The following is a 17,463-nucleotide window of genomic DNA, read 5'->3' on the forward strand; positions in this document are numbered from 1 at the left end:
TCTCAAGCGGGAGGTAGGATTTATTGGCAACTGGATATTCATCTGGTTCTGTTCCTAATCTGGACAGAGAAGACCACACAGATGAGAGGGAGAGTTGGGGGAGGGGGAAAGGGAAGGGAAGAGGGACGTATAAGGCTTCATTGAGTGAAAGCAGTTAATTAAGATCTGCTTCTTCCCACCTAAGCCTCCTTCTCAGAGGAGCCAGCTCAAAATACCCCCTCCTGCTAAGGAAACAAGGTCAAGGTCACGTCCTTCTTATGGGATCAATAAATTACGGAGTTCAGTCGACTGTGAAAATTTGAATTCATGCTAACAGCACTGATCAAATTCGGGGTAGTAAGCTCAGGTTGTGAGATGGCATGGTTGCACAGTGGCATGAGCCTTTAATCCCAAGCATGCAACAGGTAGAGTCAGACAGAGGATCTCTGGGTCCTAGGCCAGTCTGTTCTACAAAGTGAATTCCAGGAGAGCTGAAGCTGCACAGAGAAACCCTATTTTGAGAAGCAAGAAATGAAAACAAACAAACAAACAAACAATGTATTAGGTCTCACTTCTTGAACAGGTAATGGCAAATATCTGGGGACCGCTGGTACGATGCATGACAGAGCGCTCACCCAGCATGTATAAGGTCCTCCTCAGTCAATGACCACTTACAGTGGTGGCACCTGCTTCAATGATGCTCAGAGCACATTAGTCAGGTAAGAGTTTTTCTCCCTGATACTCCAACCAAGGACCATTCATGGATATAACCTAGAGCCCCTGCTCAGATGTAGCCCATGGCATCTCAGTATCCAAGTGAGTTCCCTCGTAAGGGGAACAGAGACTGTCTCTGACATGAACTTAGTTCCTGGCTCTTTGATCACTTTCCCCTGAGTGGGGAGCAGCCTTGCCAGGCCACAGAGGAGGATGATGCAGCTAGTTCTGATGAGACCTCATAGGCTAGGGTCAGATGGAAGGGGAGGAGGATCTCCCCTATCTGTGGACTTGGAGAGGGGAATAGGAGGAGATGAGGGAGGGAAAGTGGGATTGGGAGTGGAGGAGGGAGGGGGCTACAGCTGGGATACAAAGTAAATAAACTGTAATTAATATAAAAAAATAAAAATTTTAAATAAAAGGAGTTTGTCTCCCTCTTCACATTACAGAATTAAAAGCATTAAATAGCATTCTGCTACAGAAACAAAGATATTTGAAATATGTAGCTGTAGGTATGGTTAAATTTAACCCATCTTTTATGTTATTCTAGACCAAACAGAGAACATTAACACGTATTGGCAAGAGTAGAGATGAGCCACCTTTTAAGAGAACTAAATTAGGTTATAAATGAGTTCTTCAATTTCATCTTCCAACATAAAGTACCTATAACGTCTTTTATTCTGACAATAAAATTTAATTTATCTGACTAGGTTCTTTGATGAATCACAATTTGACCATTTAAAGAAGATTTCCTGATCTAAATAAGTCTTTTCATTGAAATTCAAAAGCAAGCATGATGGTGGAGATGTAAAGATGCTTTGTGCCTCCTCTGTGGCCTAGCAGGGCTGCTCCTCCCTTGGGGGGGGGGGGTCTAAGAGCTTGCCATTGAGTTCATGTCAGAGACAGTCTCTGTTCCCCTTACTAGGGTACCCACTTGGATACTGAGCTACCATGGGCTACATCCGAGCAGAGGTTCTAGGTTATATCCATACATGGTCCTTGGTTGGAGAAACAGTCTCATAAAAGACCCCTTGTGCCCAAATATATTTGGTCCTTGTGGAGCTCCTGTCCTCTCCAGGTCATATTAACTCCCCCTTCTTTCTTATGGTTCCCTGAACTCTGTAGAAGGTTTGGTTTTGAGTCTTAATATCTGCTTTGATACACTGCTAAGTAGAGTCTTTCAGAGGCCCTCTGGGGTAGGCTCCTGTTCTGTTACTTGTTTTTTCCTACATCCAATGTCCATCCCATTTGTCTTTCTAAGTGAGGATTGATCATCTTGATCATCTTATCCTGGGTCCTCTTTCTTGTTCATCTTCTTTAGGTGTATACATTTCAGTATGTTTATCCTATCTTATAGGTCTATATAAGTGAGTATATACCATGTGTGTCTTTCTGCTTTTGGGATATCTCACTCAAGATGATCTTTTTTAGGTTCTATTTGCCTGCAATTTTCATGATTTCCTTCTTTGCAGCCAGTCTTGAAGATACCTGATAAACCAGGGGAGGAGGTCCTCCCCTATCAGTGGACTTGGAAAGGGGCAGGGAGGAGATGAGGGATAGAGGGTGGGATTGGGAGGGAATGAGAGAGTGAGATACAGCTAGGATACAAAGTTAATAAACGGTAACTAATATTAAAAAAAATTTATAAAAAAGATGTTTGTGCCCCGCCATGTTGTAGGGAAACAAGCCCTTCAGTACAACAGCCTTCCTTCTCTTGGTAGGAGGGCTCCGGTAAGAGATTCATATCTGACAGAGCACAGCTTCTGATCATTTTACAAACAAGAAACTGAGGCTCAGAGTTCAGATGTGTGCCCCAGATTGTCGCCTCTGCCAACTGGCCTTCCAGGGCCTGTTCCTTCCACTGCTCTTTCCTGTGCCCCACCCAAACCCAACTCAGCAAAGGCAGGGAAATGTAAGCCTGTCCTTGCAAACTGCCGTCTGCCTCAGGGACACCCACTTCCCAGAGAGCTCCTTGGGAGACTTTCCAAGTACAGCTTTTGTTTATTCCTGAAAACAAACAAGCGCTGTGTGCTTCGTGTTCAGAACCCAGGGGCACAATAAAAAAAAAAAAATGTAGGCCCTAATATTGGTGTATCTGAGAGTTTGTCAGAAATAAAAAATAAAAATAAAAAAAAAATAAAAAACAAATGGTAGCTTTGCATGAGGATATACAGCAGTGTAGATTCAAAGGGCCGTTTAAAATAAAATATTGGCCATGGACTCTGTGCTACAATCAGAGAGGTCTCCAGTAAACTTCCTTATCTTCCCAGATTTATTGCCTCATATGCAAAATTAGGATAAATTATGTGCAGAGGGCAGAATTGTGTAAGTGTGGACAGAGGCGAAAAGAAAGATAGAAAGATGGTGTGGAGGCCTGTGAGATGGCTCCACCGAGTGAAAGCATTGCTGCTCAACCTGATAACCTTAGTTTGATCCCCCTGCCCCACACGGTGGAGTGCGAGAACTGACCCCTATACATCGCCCTTCTCTGACAGCCCAGGTTTTATCTGTGCAGGCCTGGGGGGAGGGGCAGTGATAAAAATGAAAAGAAAGAGACGAAATAACCTAGAATCCGAGGACATACAGCAGGCTCGCAGTGTGTAGGGGTTCACAACGGCCCGCACTCACCTGTCCACTCACTGAGTGTCAAGCCTAATCCCTCAGCTGGATGACCTAATGGGAATGTGCACTTGGATAGAGAAGTACACGCAGAATCACACCCCTTCTCTAAGGCCCTAGACCACACGAAAGAGACACTATAGGACCGTATACATGGACCTGGAAATGCTGGAGCTCCATATCCCCTAGCTGCATACTTTGGTGTTCCTCCCAAGGCTTTAAGGATGCCTGCACAGTGCTGGATCCCAGCTAGAAATGAAGACTGCGTTCAGCACAGTCGTCTGTCTGGCCCATAACTCTGGATTACGCTCTGTAAATTCTTGTCACGGTGTACTTCCCATACTCACTGTATCATATTGTAATTTCTGGTTTGCTTGTCTGATTTGTCAAGCAAATTATGAACCCTCCAACTATGTGAGTCAATGCTAGTCCCACATTCAAACCCAAAGCAGTCTCTATGTCACTGTGTGAATGAAAAAAAAAAAAAAAATCAAACACAGTCGGCCCTGAAAAAATCAGCTTAAGGGATTGATGTTCTCCATGCCCTCCTTCCAAACCCAAGACTGCACCCTCCCCAGTTTCTTTCCCAAGGAAGAAATGTCTCTATTTTCAGCATTTAGGCCACATAAGCTTCTGTTCAGGATGTTCCTCATCACAGTAATCCACTCAATAAGCTGTGCTTCGAAAGAGCGTCTGGAGCTCCGAGACCAGTGGCGGTGGTACAGCCCGGGATCTAGCATGGTCCCTTGTTGGAGAGGCTGAGAGGATAAAGCGAGCTTGGATAAAGACTCTGATCTTCAGCGAGACCACTAACCAGGAGCCAAAATATTTCTGGATCAGTAACTATACCCTATGATCAACTTGACTTCCTAAAAATTAGAATGTGGTTTTAGGACGTGGTACACAGAGTACATCCAATAAATATCTGCTGGATAAGGGAGTGAAGGAGACAGGGTGAGAGTTTGGGTGAAGTTTGATCGACCCTAGGTGATGCTCGGGGTTAGAAGCAGCCAATGCTGACAAAGCCGGCCTGTGTTGAGGCGGAGTTAGGGCACCTGCTGGGATGATAGCACCTTGGAGAGTTCACTATCATTCCGGACGTCCTGCTGGGAGCAGGTGATGGAAACATTGAACAGTTTGTGTGTGTGTGTGTGTGTGTGTGTGTGTGTGTGTGTGTATGAGGAGCAGGGTTCTTTGATTCTACAGCAAGGTATGTTCCAGGCATCTTCGAAGAGTTCTTGAGGGCAAAGGCTGGCTAACTAACCTTCCAAAACTACCAGCTGCCAGAACACTTCCTGCTTCTAAAGTATATTCGGCCAAAGCATAAACTGCCAATACCATTTACCTATAATCCGCGTTACTGATGCTCAGAATTTCTCTGGCCTTAGATTTGTCTGCCTGGCTGGTTTCTACACTTGTGGAAAGGGGTCTCGCTTCTGCAGACTTCCTTACGTGTGGGCCTGCAGTTGGTGTGGAGGCAGCACTTGGGCTTTAACCATCGTCGCTGTTGTTTTCAGTCGGTAACGCTGTGTATGGTATTTCTGGGAAAGTCAGTGTGGCTCGGAAGAGAAGGGAACAACCCTCCTCCTATTTGGAATTCTCTAGTGAGCTCTCACACGTTTGCCTGCCTGCCATTTTTTCCTTAGGAGAAAGCTACAGAAATAAGACAAAAGAGGGAAGCCATCACAGAACCCAGCTAAAATACGTATATATTTGATGCTAAAGATAAATGCATATCCAAATGACGCGAGGAGCTAGCCCTAACAGCTTCTCACTGATCCTCTCTGCTGGCCAGGGGCACCTCAACCAGGGGATTTAAAGGTCAACTTTTCGTGGTACCAACTGTGACCTTAAAAAGATAATTCTCTAGGGTGAAATACAGGAAAGAAGAGTGGAGGCCTCCCCGACCCTCGCACACCCATCCCAGCAAGAGCCTTCATCCTTTTTACTCAGAGGATTAATTTAGATGTGGCTGGGTAAGGATGCTAAGAAGCGCCCATCACTTCCTCGCTCTTCGGGTTGACTCAGTCTCGCAGTGACCTCCTCTAAGGACATTGTGACAAGAGGAGAAAGGTCGTGACACTCCCAGGTCTAGTCAGACAGTCGCAGAGGCTCAGCACAGGAGCGCCCCCCGCAGAGCCCACTGTTAGCCAATGAGACACTGAAGTTTCCAGATGGTGAGATACGGGATTGCTGCTAGGCCAATCAGGCGCCAGGCGCGGTCGGGGGAGGAGATGCGAGGAGAAGCCTGGGGCGATGGAGACACCGAGACATCAGCAGAAGTTTCTCACCTTGGAACGTGAGGGACGCTCCTGCACCTCCAGCACGCACGCACCTCTGCGCGAGAGGACCTCAGGCTACTTTCTCCACTTCATCTTCCTGGGGCCTGGAGGACTGCTGGTAGTCTCTGTCATTGCTGCCCTTTTTAATGTTACCTTCCAAGAGAAAGAGAGCAAGGAACAACTGGGTGCTAGGAAACTGACCACAGGCCCTGCGGGCCTCTGGAGAGAGGGGACAGAAGAGGAGTGGCCGAGCCTGGGGGACTCCATGCGTGGGCCATGGATAGAGCGGCGCTCCTGGCCCTGCCCAGCCTGTGCGCGCTCTGGGCAGCCGTGCTCTCGCTGCTCCCCTGCGGAACCCAAGGCAACTGGATGTGAGTATGGGCGCTGCGGAGGCAGGTAGGGTAGGAGGTGGTCGAAGGGATGACCCGGGCCGGGGGGAGCTTTCAACTTGAGGCCCGGGAGGAGGGGCGGGGACCCTGAGACCGCTGGTCTCACGCGTCTGCGGTAGGGGGGCGCAGGGGAGGGCAGGGGAGCGGCTTACCGCAGGGGCGCCGCGTCTTACAGGTGGTTGGGCATCGCCTCCTTCGGGGTACCGGAGAAACTGGGCTGCGCCGGCTTGCCGCTGAACAGCCGCCAGAAGGAGCTGTGCAAGAGGAAACCGTACCTGCTCCCCAGCATCCGCGAAGGAGCCCGGCTGGGCATTCAGGAGTGCAGGAGCCAGTTCCGACACGAGAGGTGGAACTGTGTGGTCGCCACTGCCACCTCGGCCCCGCTCGGCACCGGCCCCCTCTTTGGCTATGAGCTGAGTAGCGGTGAGTCAGCGGGACCCCGGGGGATGGCGGGACAGACGAGCGACAACTTTTCTGCCAGTGCCTTCGATAGACTGGATAGTGCCTGCACCCTTCGGTGCTCGCGAGAACTTCAAATAGGACTTTTGGTGCTGTGGAGAGTGGGTCGGCAGGGGCCAGAGCCCAGCGTGCAGGTGTGGCCCTAGAGAGGGACGCCCCACATCTACGAAGGGACGCTTAGAAGGGCTGCGGTTCTCTCTCCCTCCGGTGGCCCCTGCCAAAGTTGCAGAAAAACCATGAGGCTCCACCCCATCGACCCCTAGGACCCCGTGCCGGCCCGCTCCGTGGGTGACCAGCTGGACAAACATGAGGTCTGCAGCCGGGAATGCTGCTGCCGCATCTGCTTTGATTTAAGCCGCTCTGTGGCGCACAGAGCCGCAGACAAGCGGCTAATTGAAGTACAGTTTTATTGACTCCTGGGAACGCCAGGTTTAGTGCACAATGGTGATTTTTAAAAGGATTGTCACCTGAGCGCGACTACTTTTGCGTCCCCCCAGCTGCCTGTTCCTTCTACCTTTCCATGACTGGGCTCGCTTTCCGCGGGACATCAAAGCGCAGTGAAAAAATAAAGTTCTTCCACGTGCGTGGTGACTTAGCGAGGATGATGGTACTCGGAGCTAGGATGCTTTCTGGGATATTAGCAGTCAGAGAGTTTTAGGCCCGAGGCATTGAGAGATGCGCTGTCGTTTTTAAAGTTCGTTTCCGTTCGTGTTTCACCCTTGACCCTTCCCCACTCAGTTTCTGCACGCGCCTTGCCAGAGCTCTGTGTACCCAGTTCTGAGTTTTGGCAAGCTCTGCTGAAGGATCCCTGAGCTGGGGGTTGGGGTAAGATCCTGGAGGAGAAAGAAAGAAAATTAAGAAAGAGAAAATTGACGTGTCTTAAAGAGTTTCTGAGATGCAAAAGCGTTCGCTGCCGAAAAGGTTTATTGGACAACGGGTGTGAAGCTGTTTCTATTCCAATCTAAACATCTGCAAAGAAAAAAAAAGTTGCCTGCTGAGTCCTTTCTAGTCTATTTTATGAATGTCTTAATGGAACTTTGATTTCAAAGATTTTAACTCCAACTCTACTGAAGCAGTGCAAAATGCAACTGTTTCAAAATAATGTACTTTCCCACAACAACTCGATTTTTTTGCAAGTTTTCAATTATCTTCTTTTCATTACTTTTGTGACTGTAAGACCGGCTGTACTGCATAAAATGTTAACTGCTTAATGTCAGTGATTGTTACCGATTGATTACATTCTCCCCTTCTAAAATCTTATCTTTGCTGTGAAAGAAAATGAACATTTCTCTGCCAGTTGTCTTGATTTTTGCTGATTTCAGTTTGCATTCTGACGCATAGTATCTATTCAAAGAAAAAAACACCCCAAACATTTCCACTTGTGTTTTGTGAATGCAGCACACTTTGAAAAAGGATGAGGAATCTGTTCCCTCTTTAGTTTCCATTTACATTGTCCATGCAAAAGATTTACATTCAACAAGTACTAATGAGCTACTCCTATTTATGAAACACTAAGGTAGGTCCTAGTGAGGGTGACAGATTTTACAGACAAGCACGAGTGTAATATATGAGGAGAATGAGTGACAAAATGGCATCGAATCCTGAAAATTATCATGCTGCTCTTTTTTAAAGTTTAGAATAGTAGATTTTCTTTCCAAATATTCACGCATTACAGCATCCATTGTGAACACCTGAAAAGACTGATTGCCTCACAAGAAAACAAGTAAGAGGCTTAGGACTGAATTTCAGCAGAAAATGACGGCTCTGTGATTTATCGATGTTTTCTTCCTAGGCACCAAGGAGACAGCATTCATTTATGCCATCATGGCTGCAGGCCTGGTGCACTCAGTAACGAGGTCATGCAGTGCGGGAAACATGACAGAGTGTTCCTGTGACACCACCTTGCAGAACGGTGGCTCGGCCAGTGAAGGCTGGCACTGGGGAGGATGCTCGGATGATGTCCAGTACGGCATGTGGTTCAGCAGAAAGTTTCTAGATATCCCCATCAGCAACACCACGGGAAAGGAGAGCAAAGTGCTGCTAGCCATGAATCTTCACAACAACGAGGCAGGACGGCAGGTATGTATGAAAGCCCTGATTAAGACCTTAGTGCCACTGGGTAAATAACACTTGGCTTATGCTTCTGGGCAAGTCCGCGCCAATAACTTAAAAGCCAGACACTGGCGGGTTAAGCAATAAATAGGCACCTATCCCTTCATGAGTGCGTATTAGCTATGTTGGCTTAGTTTAGGCAAATACCAACTGGTAAGCATTAAATTCTGCAATAGTGTATTACTGTTGGTGCACTTCGTATACTGAAAGATTACTAATTAAAAGATATACAAGGTCCTGTTGTTTCATTGGTTACTCACTAACCTGCTTTCTGGCATTTCCAGAATGGAGTTTACAGTGTTTGTCATTTACTGGGCTGAATCAAGTGTTATCTCCACCGTTTGAATTTTTTGATTATTATTTTAAATCTCCTGTTTGGTAGCCAGCGACTCTTCAACATGTTAGGTTGCTGTCAGGTTTATCTTATTTTCTCCAGTAAGATTCCTTAGGGAATATGCAACCGCTATATTTTTTGTAAAGCAAAAGTTTTTTTGTGGAAAATTGTTAATTGTATAAAATAACCTAGTTTCAATTAAAACTCATAAAAGAATATGAATATAAAGCTATGACTATATTAAAAGTAAAGAAGGACATTTTAAAACATAGCTATATTAAATATATGTTGAGGAGAGCTGAATGCAAGGACCTAGCACCTAGTGAACTCCTTTATATAAATTCTGGTTTTAAAAATTGTTTTCTTAAAAAGAAATGTGTTTAGCTTACTTAGCTTTTATATATTTACATTACTGCCTATCCATACAATAAAGTTTGGATTCTACAACACTGTTGAATTGTTTGGCAATTCACCGTAACTTTGCTAAAAGACTGTAACATTTTTATGAATACATATTTTCTATGTCACAGTAAACTTTTCAAGGCAGCCATATCGGCATATATTGTATATTATTTTGAATTTCCAATTACCTGTCAAGGTCCCAAATGTGGTTACTGCAATCTGCCACATCCTCCTGAAATGAATTCAGACAAGTTGCAGCATCTCTTAGGAATAGTTAAAGTATATGTTGCATTTGTTTTTTACATTTTTGGCAAGTGAATAATGGGGCTCATTCACAATGCTTGGAATATCCAGCCAGTTTTCTTTATTTAACAGCCTTCGTTTAAAATATGAAAAACTAGAAGACTCAGTAAAACTTTACCATAACTTCGAAAGTTTATATTTACAGTTTCCATTTCATTTGACTATGCAATTTAAAAAGGCAAGATAGCAAACAAAAAAATCAACAAAAACGTAATGCAAGTTTTCCATTGTTTTATTTAGGAGCTTCAGAAAAGTTATTTTATGTTGCTGACAACTGCTCTTGTTCAGCACTGTGCTTAGCTATATGCCTTTTTCTCTTACGGTTTTTCATTGTGAAAAGAAGAATAAGAAGTTGATTGAATTTAAATAAAGAAAAATGTATTATTTCTAACATATCAATATGAAAGAAGTAAAATGCAATTAACATATTTTTAAGCTCTAGCATTATGTTCAAGAAAAATATCAGGGCACATCAATCACTACATTTAAAGGTTGATAAATCAGTTACATAAATATTTATTATTAGCAGTCTTTAAATAGTTTGATGGGTGATTTAACATATATCAAAAAAAACAAAACTAAGAAGCTCATCTTATGATTAACTCTTAGATAATGACATTGAAACATTTGCATTAAGTAAATCAGTTTTATTAATAACATTCAGTTTTATTTCATCATATGTATTAGCAATTGCAAATTAGGTAGCAATATTTGACCCTATCATTGTTAATATTGGTCTTAAACTGTTACTTACATTTTTATTTTGTTCAGCATCAATTTCAATATTCATTGTTAGCTAGGAAAAAACTCCATTTCTCCATATCACTAGATTTTTGCTGTTTTTCTGTACTGGCAAAGAGCAATTCAACACACACAAAGGTACATGTTGTGCAGATTTGTTGCCCTTAGTGAATCTTTTTTTTTTTCCTCACATCATTCTAGATGGGATCCTAAAATATTACAAAACATTTACCTGGTTATTTTGAGGGTAATACATGGGTGTTTTTGTTGGTCGTTTCTCAAGAGGTATTTATAATTTAAAATATTTTTGTATTTTTTCTTTCCACTGGTAGCTTAAAAAAAAAGTCTAAACAAACAAAAAGTGGGTTTCTCTGACATGGACAAGAAACTGACTCAATTTTTAATATTGGCCATTATGACTTTGATCTGTCAGGCATGTTTGTCTGAGTAAAATTTAAGGTCTGCATTCAATTGAGTTGGTTTTTCTAGTCTCAAAATCCCAAACTCAAAATGTAGGAAAGCGTTCAGAGAAGTGTGGGTACTGGCGCTTGGTAGCACTGTGAGCAGGATAGATGATTTTCTAACCGCTGACCTTAAATACTCCGATTCCCAATTGGTTTCTGACACCATTCCTAAAGTTATGACTCCAAGAATAATGTTGCCGGGCGGTGATTGGCTGGAAGAATGATGTGATGTCTTCCAGGGGCAGAACTTCTGGGAATAATGTGACTTGGAATATTTATGGGTATTTCTTTTGGTGTGCTTAAAATATTTCCATTCTTACCATGTCTACCTCATAAACTTTTAAGTTTTCCTAACCCATAATTTGTTTTATTATGAGTAACTCAACAAAGTGGGAAGGGCAGACCCCAAATTTTCATTGACCTGTTTCAAGAATATTTATAAGTAGTCGAACAACAAAACAGTGTTTTGCTGTTAAGCAGGTTCAAATGTATTTTGGGCTAGAAAGAGAGAAAATGGGTCAGAGGCATAGGAATCCTACACACATCCATCTGATCTTAACTGGCAGAGTTCTTAAATTAAACAGATCCTCCGATGGCTGACACAATGAAGTATTGGTTACAGAATGTTCCACACCAGTTTCTGGCCATTCCTAGTAAAGTTTGGATAAAGCAGTAAGTGGAAAACAGTCTTCATTACAGCATTTCCTTTGACTCAAAACTGCGAGGCCATTAGTCCTGAAACCATCTCTTATGTTCTGTCTGTTTTGCACTGAGTCCTAACGATACATCTTCCCTATTTCACGTCATTAGAAACTTACCAAGCCAAAACTTCCATGAGGAACCCTGTAGATTAAATGCCACCTTCCTAATTGCCCTCCCATAGGTTTCACACTACTCCACCAAAACATCTGTTTGCAATAGTTAACAAAACATTCCTTTGTTAACATTGTTATAAACCTTAACAACTCAACTGGAGGAGAGAAAGGAATTTTCCCATAACCGCACACAATTCATTCGGTTGCTATTCTCTTCTCCAGTTACCAGAAAACATCAGAGCAACCACTGCCGCTCACACTAGCTGTTTCACATTAATTAAGAACCGCAGCAGAAAAGATACAGGATATACATTTTGGACTTACATTTTCCACTTTCGTTTTTCTGTTTTTCTAACATTATCCTGCTGAGTTATAAGGACCGTATATCATGTATCACCAATTTATGTGAGACAAGTGTCCTAACCACACTGCTTACTTTTCTATAAAATTGGAATCACAACCAAGTACCTGCTCATTAACTGGATATTAAGTGAAAAGAATTTCTTGCTATAAAACCAGATCAAGTACATAATTTATGAAAACATACTCCAAGAAACACTAATGCCGGCGAAGTTAAGCCGTGTGTGTGTGTGTGTGTGTGTGTGTGTGGTGTGTGTGTGTACCCAGAAACTCCTCATTTCATAAAATTCTCCAAGCAGCGACTGTATTGCTCTACCTTAATTCCAAGTTCTATCTTTGGAGTGTCATGGGGACACCGTCATTCAAATTATATTTGAAATTCATCTTCTTGAAATTCGTTTATGTATGTAAATTCTGGGGTGGGAAAATTACATGTCACATCTATGATAAGAATACTATGTCTTCCGCTTATGCTAGGGTCAACTTTGATCAAAAGTCATACAACTAAAAGTTTAGAAACATAATACCGAGAAATTATGAAGTCCTGGTATTTAAAAAGAATTGCTTTCTAGAGTATGAAAATCCTAGCGCAAGCTTAGTAGGTGACAAAATTGAATTTGCAAGCCTGTTTTTATTCTTCCAAACCTGAGGCAGTTCAGGTGGACTCATGCTGTTTGGGAGAGTTATGCTGGAGCTGGAGGAGATCTCCACTCGCTCAGTGGCTTCCCAGACCACTCACTTGCCAGCGGCGGCTTAATGGTGGTGATTTCTGTTACCTCTTCCAATAAGGTTAGCCCCCTACCCAAGGCGTGTTAAGACTGCGTGTGTGAGTGAGCCGGTCAATAGCCGTTAGGTGTGCCTTCTACTCTGTCTCTCGTGCTTTGCAAACCAGCAACAGCCATGTCGGAACTGGTTAATAAAAGAAGTTGGGCTCTCAGTCATGATCTGAAGGGAAGGCTGCTTTAAATCACCAAGTGACGACTATCAGGAACGCTGATCTGGCTTAAACATAAACTTACACTCAGGTCTGGGGATTCTTGGACAATTTATTTTATTACCTACATTGATTGAGCTTTTTTTTTCTCATATCCTTTAGCACTTAAAATACGAACAAAGGTGGCCAATTGTATTACTTTTAAACATTTATCTGCATATAGACCTCTTAAAGAAGCAAGTATTTTGTGGGTATCAAATGCCGTAAATCAAATTATTTGTAGTCCATACTTTATGCAATAAAAAATAAGGTGTTTTATTTTTTTAATCACCATAGGGTGTTTTTGCTCAGTGCATTAAGAAATGGATACATTTATTAGTTTTGAAGTTTTATGAATTAAAATGATTATGTCCTATGTTCTAGAAAGAATAAGGCTTAAATACTATTGTAGGATTGTTTTAAATGCTACTGAGAAGTATTAAACATTGTACAAACCAATGCCATATGCTCTCATTTAAGGCTGCAATACAATATTTTTTTAAAATATTCTGAATAGTTCTGTGGAAATATTCAGAAAATGTTAGAAAATGCTGTCTTGCAGACACATCGATACTAACAGAGCTTTGGTCATTTTGTAGTTTTGATAAGAACTGTAAGTGGAGTTTAAATTTCTTTTTTGAGAGGTTATAAGCCTACTTTTTAAGTCACTGAATTGGGTGGGTTCATTTTTCATTTTGCCCAGCATGTTGACAGAATGTCAACCCTATAGCTAGTCCTGACGATTTATTAATCTCCTCTGCCATCATCTGGGGACTGCAGGAAGCAGTTGATATGTAAGAAGCTAGAGACCTAAAACTTTAGAACTCTCTCACTTGTTAGTTCAGGCTCATTGAAAAATTCATCTTAATTCTCACTCTAACATCATCAAAGATAGGAGCATTTAGACTTTAACATGCCTCAAACAATGAGCTATTGCAACTGTGTGTAAGCTCATTTAGCACCCCAGGCTGTATAAACTAAATTTTAAAATTATATAAACATGGTCTTCTTTTCCTTTATCTTCAGACAAGGTCCCACTATGCTGCCTAGCCTGGCCTGGTCCTCACTAAGTTCCCCAGGCTAGCCTCACCTTCACAGCCTCCCTGTGTCACCCACCCAAGAGTTGTGACACTGGGCACATTATTTTCTTTTTATTCTTCATGTTAAGGGTATTCTGTTTATCCATCAGGGATAGGAGCTGTGTTTTCCATTAATTTTCCAGAAAAGCATAAGAATAAGTCAGCTGCCGCCACACTCTGGCTCCTTCTTCCTTTGAAAATCTAACCTGAGGCAAGGTTGCTTGTGTGGTCTGTGGCCAGGGCATAGCATGTTCTCATGTCCCTTCTCTCCCCTGCCCCCCCCCCCCTTCACGTAACTGACTCTATAGTGATCAAACCTAGGAAGGCTCACTGGAATCAACAGGTGTCGCTGTGGAGTGCCACTATATCATCCTGAGCAGCTTACCCCGGCCAATCAGATTTCAAGTTTGAGAACTGGTCACTTGGAAAGTATTATTGATGGTTCCCCTTGTATACACTGTCAAAGTTGAAGGCAACTACCCTGTTGTTGATTTGCCTGGTGATCGATCGCCTGGGACTCCAGTTTAAAATGTAGCTTTTCATTCTGTCCATCATGCTTAGGACCAGGGTTGTCTGCATTTCTTACAAAGGATGCTGGAGCTGGTGGTCCGTGAACCATACTCTGAAGGGCAAGTGTCAGATATATGTAGGCAAGCAGGAGCATCCTTTCTCACCCGCAAATGAGGGAGGTATTAGAATGAGAGTTCTTTGAGGTTGCTTCAGACCATCTTTGGTGAGTAGTAAAAGTAGGTGTCCTGACACTCATTTGTTTTACAACCTTTATATAGCTATTTATTGTACAGGGTTTCCTGCACAAGCCATGGTGCACACGCGGAAGTCAGAAGACACCTTGCAGGGACTGGTTCTCTCCCCCTACCACGCGGCTTCCCAGGAATCCCACTCAGACCTTCAGGCTAGGCAGCACTCAGGGAGAATCTCCCTGTCCCACCCCATCCCCTCCTGTTTCAAATGTAGTGTGGGAAAGTTTTCTGTATAGACTCAAAACGTTTCGACAGAAATAAATGACAAAATATTTGAACTCTAAACAGCCTTAAGGATGGTTTATGTTCAAGCCATCATTTTATAGAGGGAAGCGTAGGGACCTGGCGTGGCTCGTTTAACTGTTTAACTCTGCGCCAATGACATTTGAACACAATCGTTGTTGGTTTTAGGCTGTCGCCAAGCTAATGTCTGTGGACTGCCGCTGCCATGGCGTTTCCGGCTCGTGTGCCGTGAAGACCTGCTGGAAAACTATGTCTGCTTTTGAAAAGATCGGGCACTTTTTAAAAGATAAATATGAAAACAGCGTCCAGGTTTCGGACAAAACCAGAAGGAAAATGCGCAGGAGAGAAAAGGATCAGAGGCAGACCCCCATCCTCAAGGACGACCTGCTGTACGTCCATAAGTCTCCCAACTACTGTGTGGAGAACAAGAAACTGGGCATCCCTGGGACCCAGGGCCGAGAGTGCAATCGCACGTCCGGAGGCGCTGACGGCTGCAACCTCCTGTGCTGTGGCCGAGGCTACAACACGCACGTCGTCAGGCACGTGGAGAGGTGTGAGTGTAAGTTCATCTGGTGCTGCTACGTCCGCTGCAGGAGGTGTGAGAGCATGGCCGATGTCCACACTTGTAAGTAAGCTCTCCATCCAGCCCAGCGCGGGGACTGCTCAGCAGCAACCAAAGGCGTTGGAGTCTGGAGAGCGCCCCCTACCGTGCGCGGCTGGGGAAGTCGCCGCCTGTGCTAGCTCCAGACCCCTGCGCCAGCCGGTCCCCGTTTTCTTCCCGAGAGAGACCCATCCACAAGTCGATCATGAGGATCGCTTAGGATTCTAAGGTTGGAAAGGGTGGCAGTCGCCTTTGGATGGTTTGGGGAATATACACGTATTGACAGATAGGGAACATCAGTCTGTTTCCGAAGTGATACCGAGGTGGGGCGGATTGTCCCAGAGAACTGGTCCAGGCTCAGAATAAGACCTTAGACTGGAGACACAGTTACGGAAGGCTGCACATCGATCATTTCTTAAAGACATCTCTTCTAGGAGCAACGAGCAGTACACATGAATTGCATTTTTCTTTAGTATTTTAATAGAATCAATTTTATTATCTGTGTGTAGACAAAAGACGCTGAAAAGTAACCAAGGGGCAGGTGCTTACTTTCTGCTTTCATACACTCCAAAAGAAGGGCCAGTTGAAAATATCCTCGTTAACAGATATAATATCTCTTTTAAAGTCTCTTTAAAGATGATAAGTAATAAAAGAATCAAAATGTAAAAAGTAATACCTGATTGGGACTTTTATGTGTCTAGATTTGCCTAGGAAGTGTAAAAACTCTGTAAAATTTATACCACTTTTAACCTTTGGATTTATTCTTTTATCGCAGACCAGTTTCTACCATTAAAAACTTATCTGTGATATGCTGGGAGGTGGGATCCTTAAAAAAAAAAAAAATTGAAAGGAAAAGCACCCTTAATTATGTAAAGTCAGTATTTGTATAGTATTTTACTTTAAAAGTTTTATATGTTGTAAATATAGTATTTAACTTATGTAACATATATTAAGACTTAAAGACATTTATTGTTAAAGTCTGAGAGTACTAGAATAATAAGGTTATGTCGAGAAATAAGAATAGCTTTTGTTTCTTTTTCACACTACTAATTCTTTTCTAAAACAATGAAAAAGAAGGTAATTGAGGCAATTACCTGAATGTGTTTCTTGCCAAAAATAACAGTTTTCTTTAAAAAACAAAACAAAAAACTCTGTTTTTAGTTTTTTGAGACAGGGTTCCTCTCTGTAGACCTGACTGTCTTGAAAATGACAGTTTTCTGTGCTATTGATTAAAGTGTGTTACAAAATGCCAAAGATCGTGTTATTTCAGTAGCCTAAGTAATCGAATTCTTTTGTCTTCAGCCTTAGCTCTGTTTTAGTATAACAAATTTCATCCTAAAAGTCTTAGCTGGGAAAAGAAATCTAAGCCAGAATAATGTTGAATTTGATACCCTGGGTATTTATCATACTTTATGCAATGTTACCCTTCCATTTGAATGTTAAGTGCTGATTTTCTTTTTTCTTTTCTTTTCTTTCCTTTCCTTTTTTTGGGGGGTGGGGTCGGGTGGGGTGGGGTGGGGAGGGTTAGCTAAAGACAGAACACAGGGCCTTGTGTTTGCTACGCATGTGCTCTACCACTGAGCTAAATCTCCAACCCCTCTTTCTTGTTTTACCCTACACATATATGTTCATATTTCACAAAACACCTAGTGAAATGTCAAAGGGCTGTATTTAAGGTTGTATTTTAACATAAATCCTTATGCTTTCATACTTTGTTAAATATTTTAGAATTATCTGAAAAATTGTTTTTCTAATTTCAGGATTAAAACAAAAACATTCTTTTTCTTATAATAAGATAAATATTTATCAAATATTTTAATCTATTTCCTATTG

At 42.7% G+C, this 17,463-nt stretch overlaps 1 protein-coding gene across 1 annotated transcript; it reads left to right on the plus strand.

Annotated features, from left to right (window-relative positions):
* Positions 1–5,740: 5,740 nt before the first annotated feature.
* On the plus strand, positions 5,741–16,262 carry Wnt16 (Wnt family member 16). Its single transcript, XM_021655306.2, has 4 exons — positions 5,741–5,965; positions 6,159–6,406; positions 8,235–8,521; positions 15,198–16,262. The coding sequence occupies exons 1-4, from the start codon at positions 5,871–5,873 to the stop codon at positions 15,660–15,662; spliced, it is 1,095 nt and encodes a 364-aa protein (XP_021510981.1). The 5' UTR covers positions 5,741–5,870; the 3' UTR covers positions 15,663–16,262.
* Positions 16,263–17,463: the final 1,201 nt, after the last annotated feature.

Source organism: Meriones unguiculatus, chromosome 21 (genome assembly GCF_030254825.1).
Source record: "Meriones unguiculatus strain TT.TT164.6M chromosome 21, Bangor_MerUng_6.1, whole genome shotgun sequence".
Classification (NCBI taxonomy): Eukaryota; Metazoa; Chordata; class Mammalia; order Rodentia; family Muridae; genus Meriones; species Meriones unguiculatus.

Bases quoted from the DNA above. Each gene is read 5' to 3' on its own strand.
- Wnt16 (XM_021655306.2), top strand. From the start codon at position 5,871: ATGGATAGAGCGGCGCTCCTGGCCCTGCCCAGCCTGTGCGCGCTCTGG. The intron at 5,966-6,158 runs GTGAGTATGGGC...CGCGTCTTACAG, and splicing joins GGAACCCAAGGCAACTGGAT to GTGGTTGGGCATCGCCTCCT. The intron at 6,407-8,234 runs GTGAGTCAGCGG...TTTTCTTCCTAG, and splicing joins TGGCTATGAGCTGAGTAGCG to GCACCAAGGAGACAGCATTC.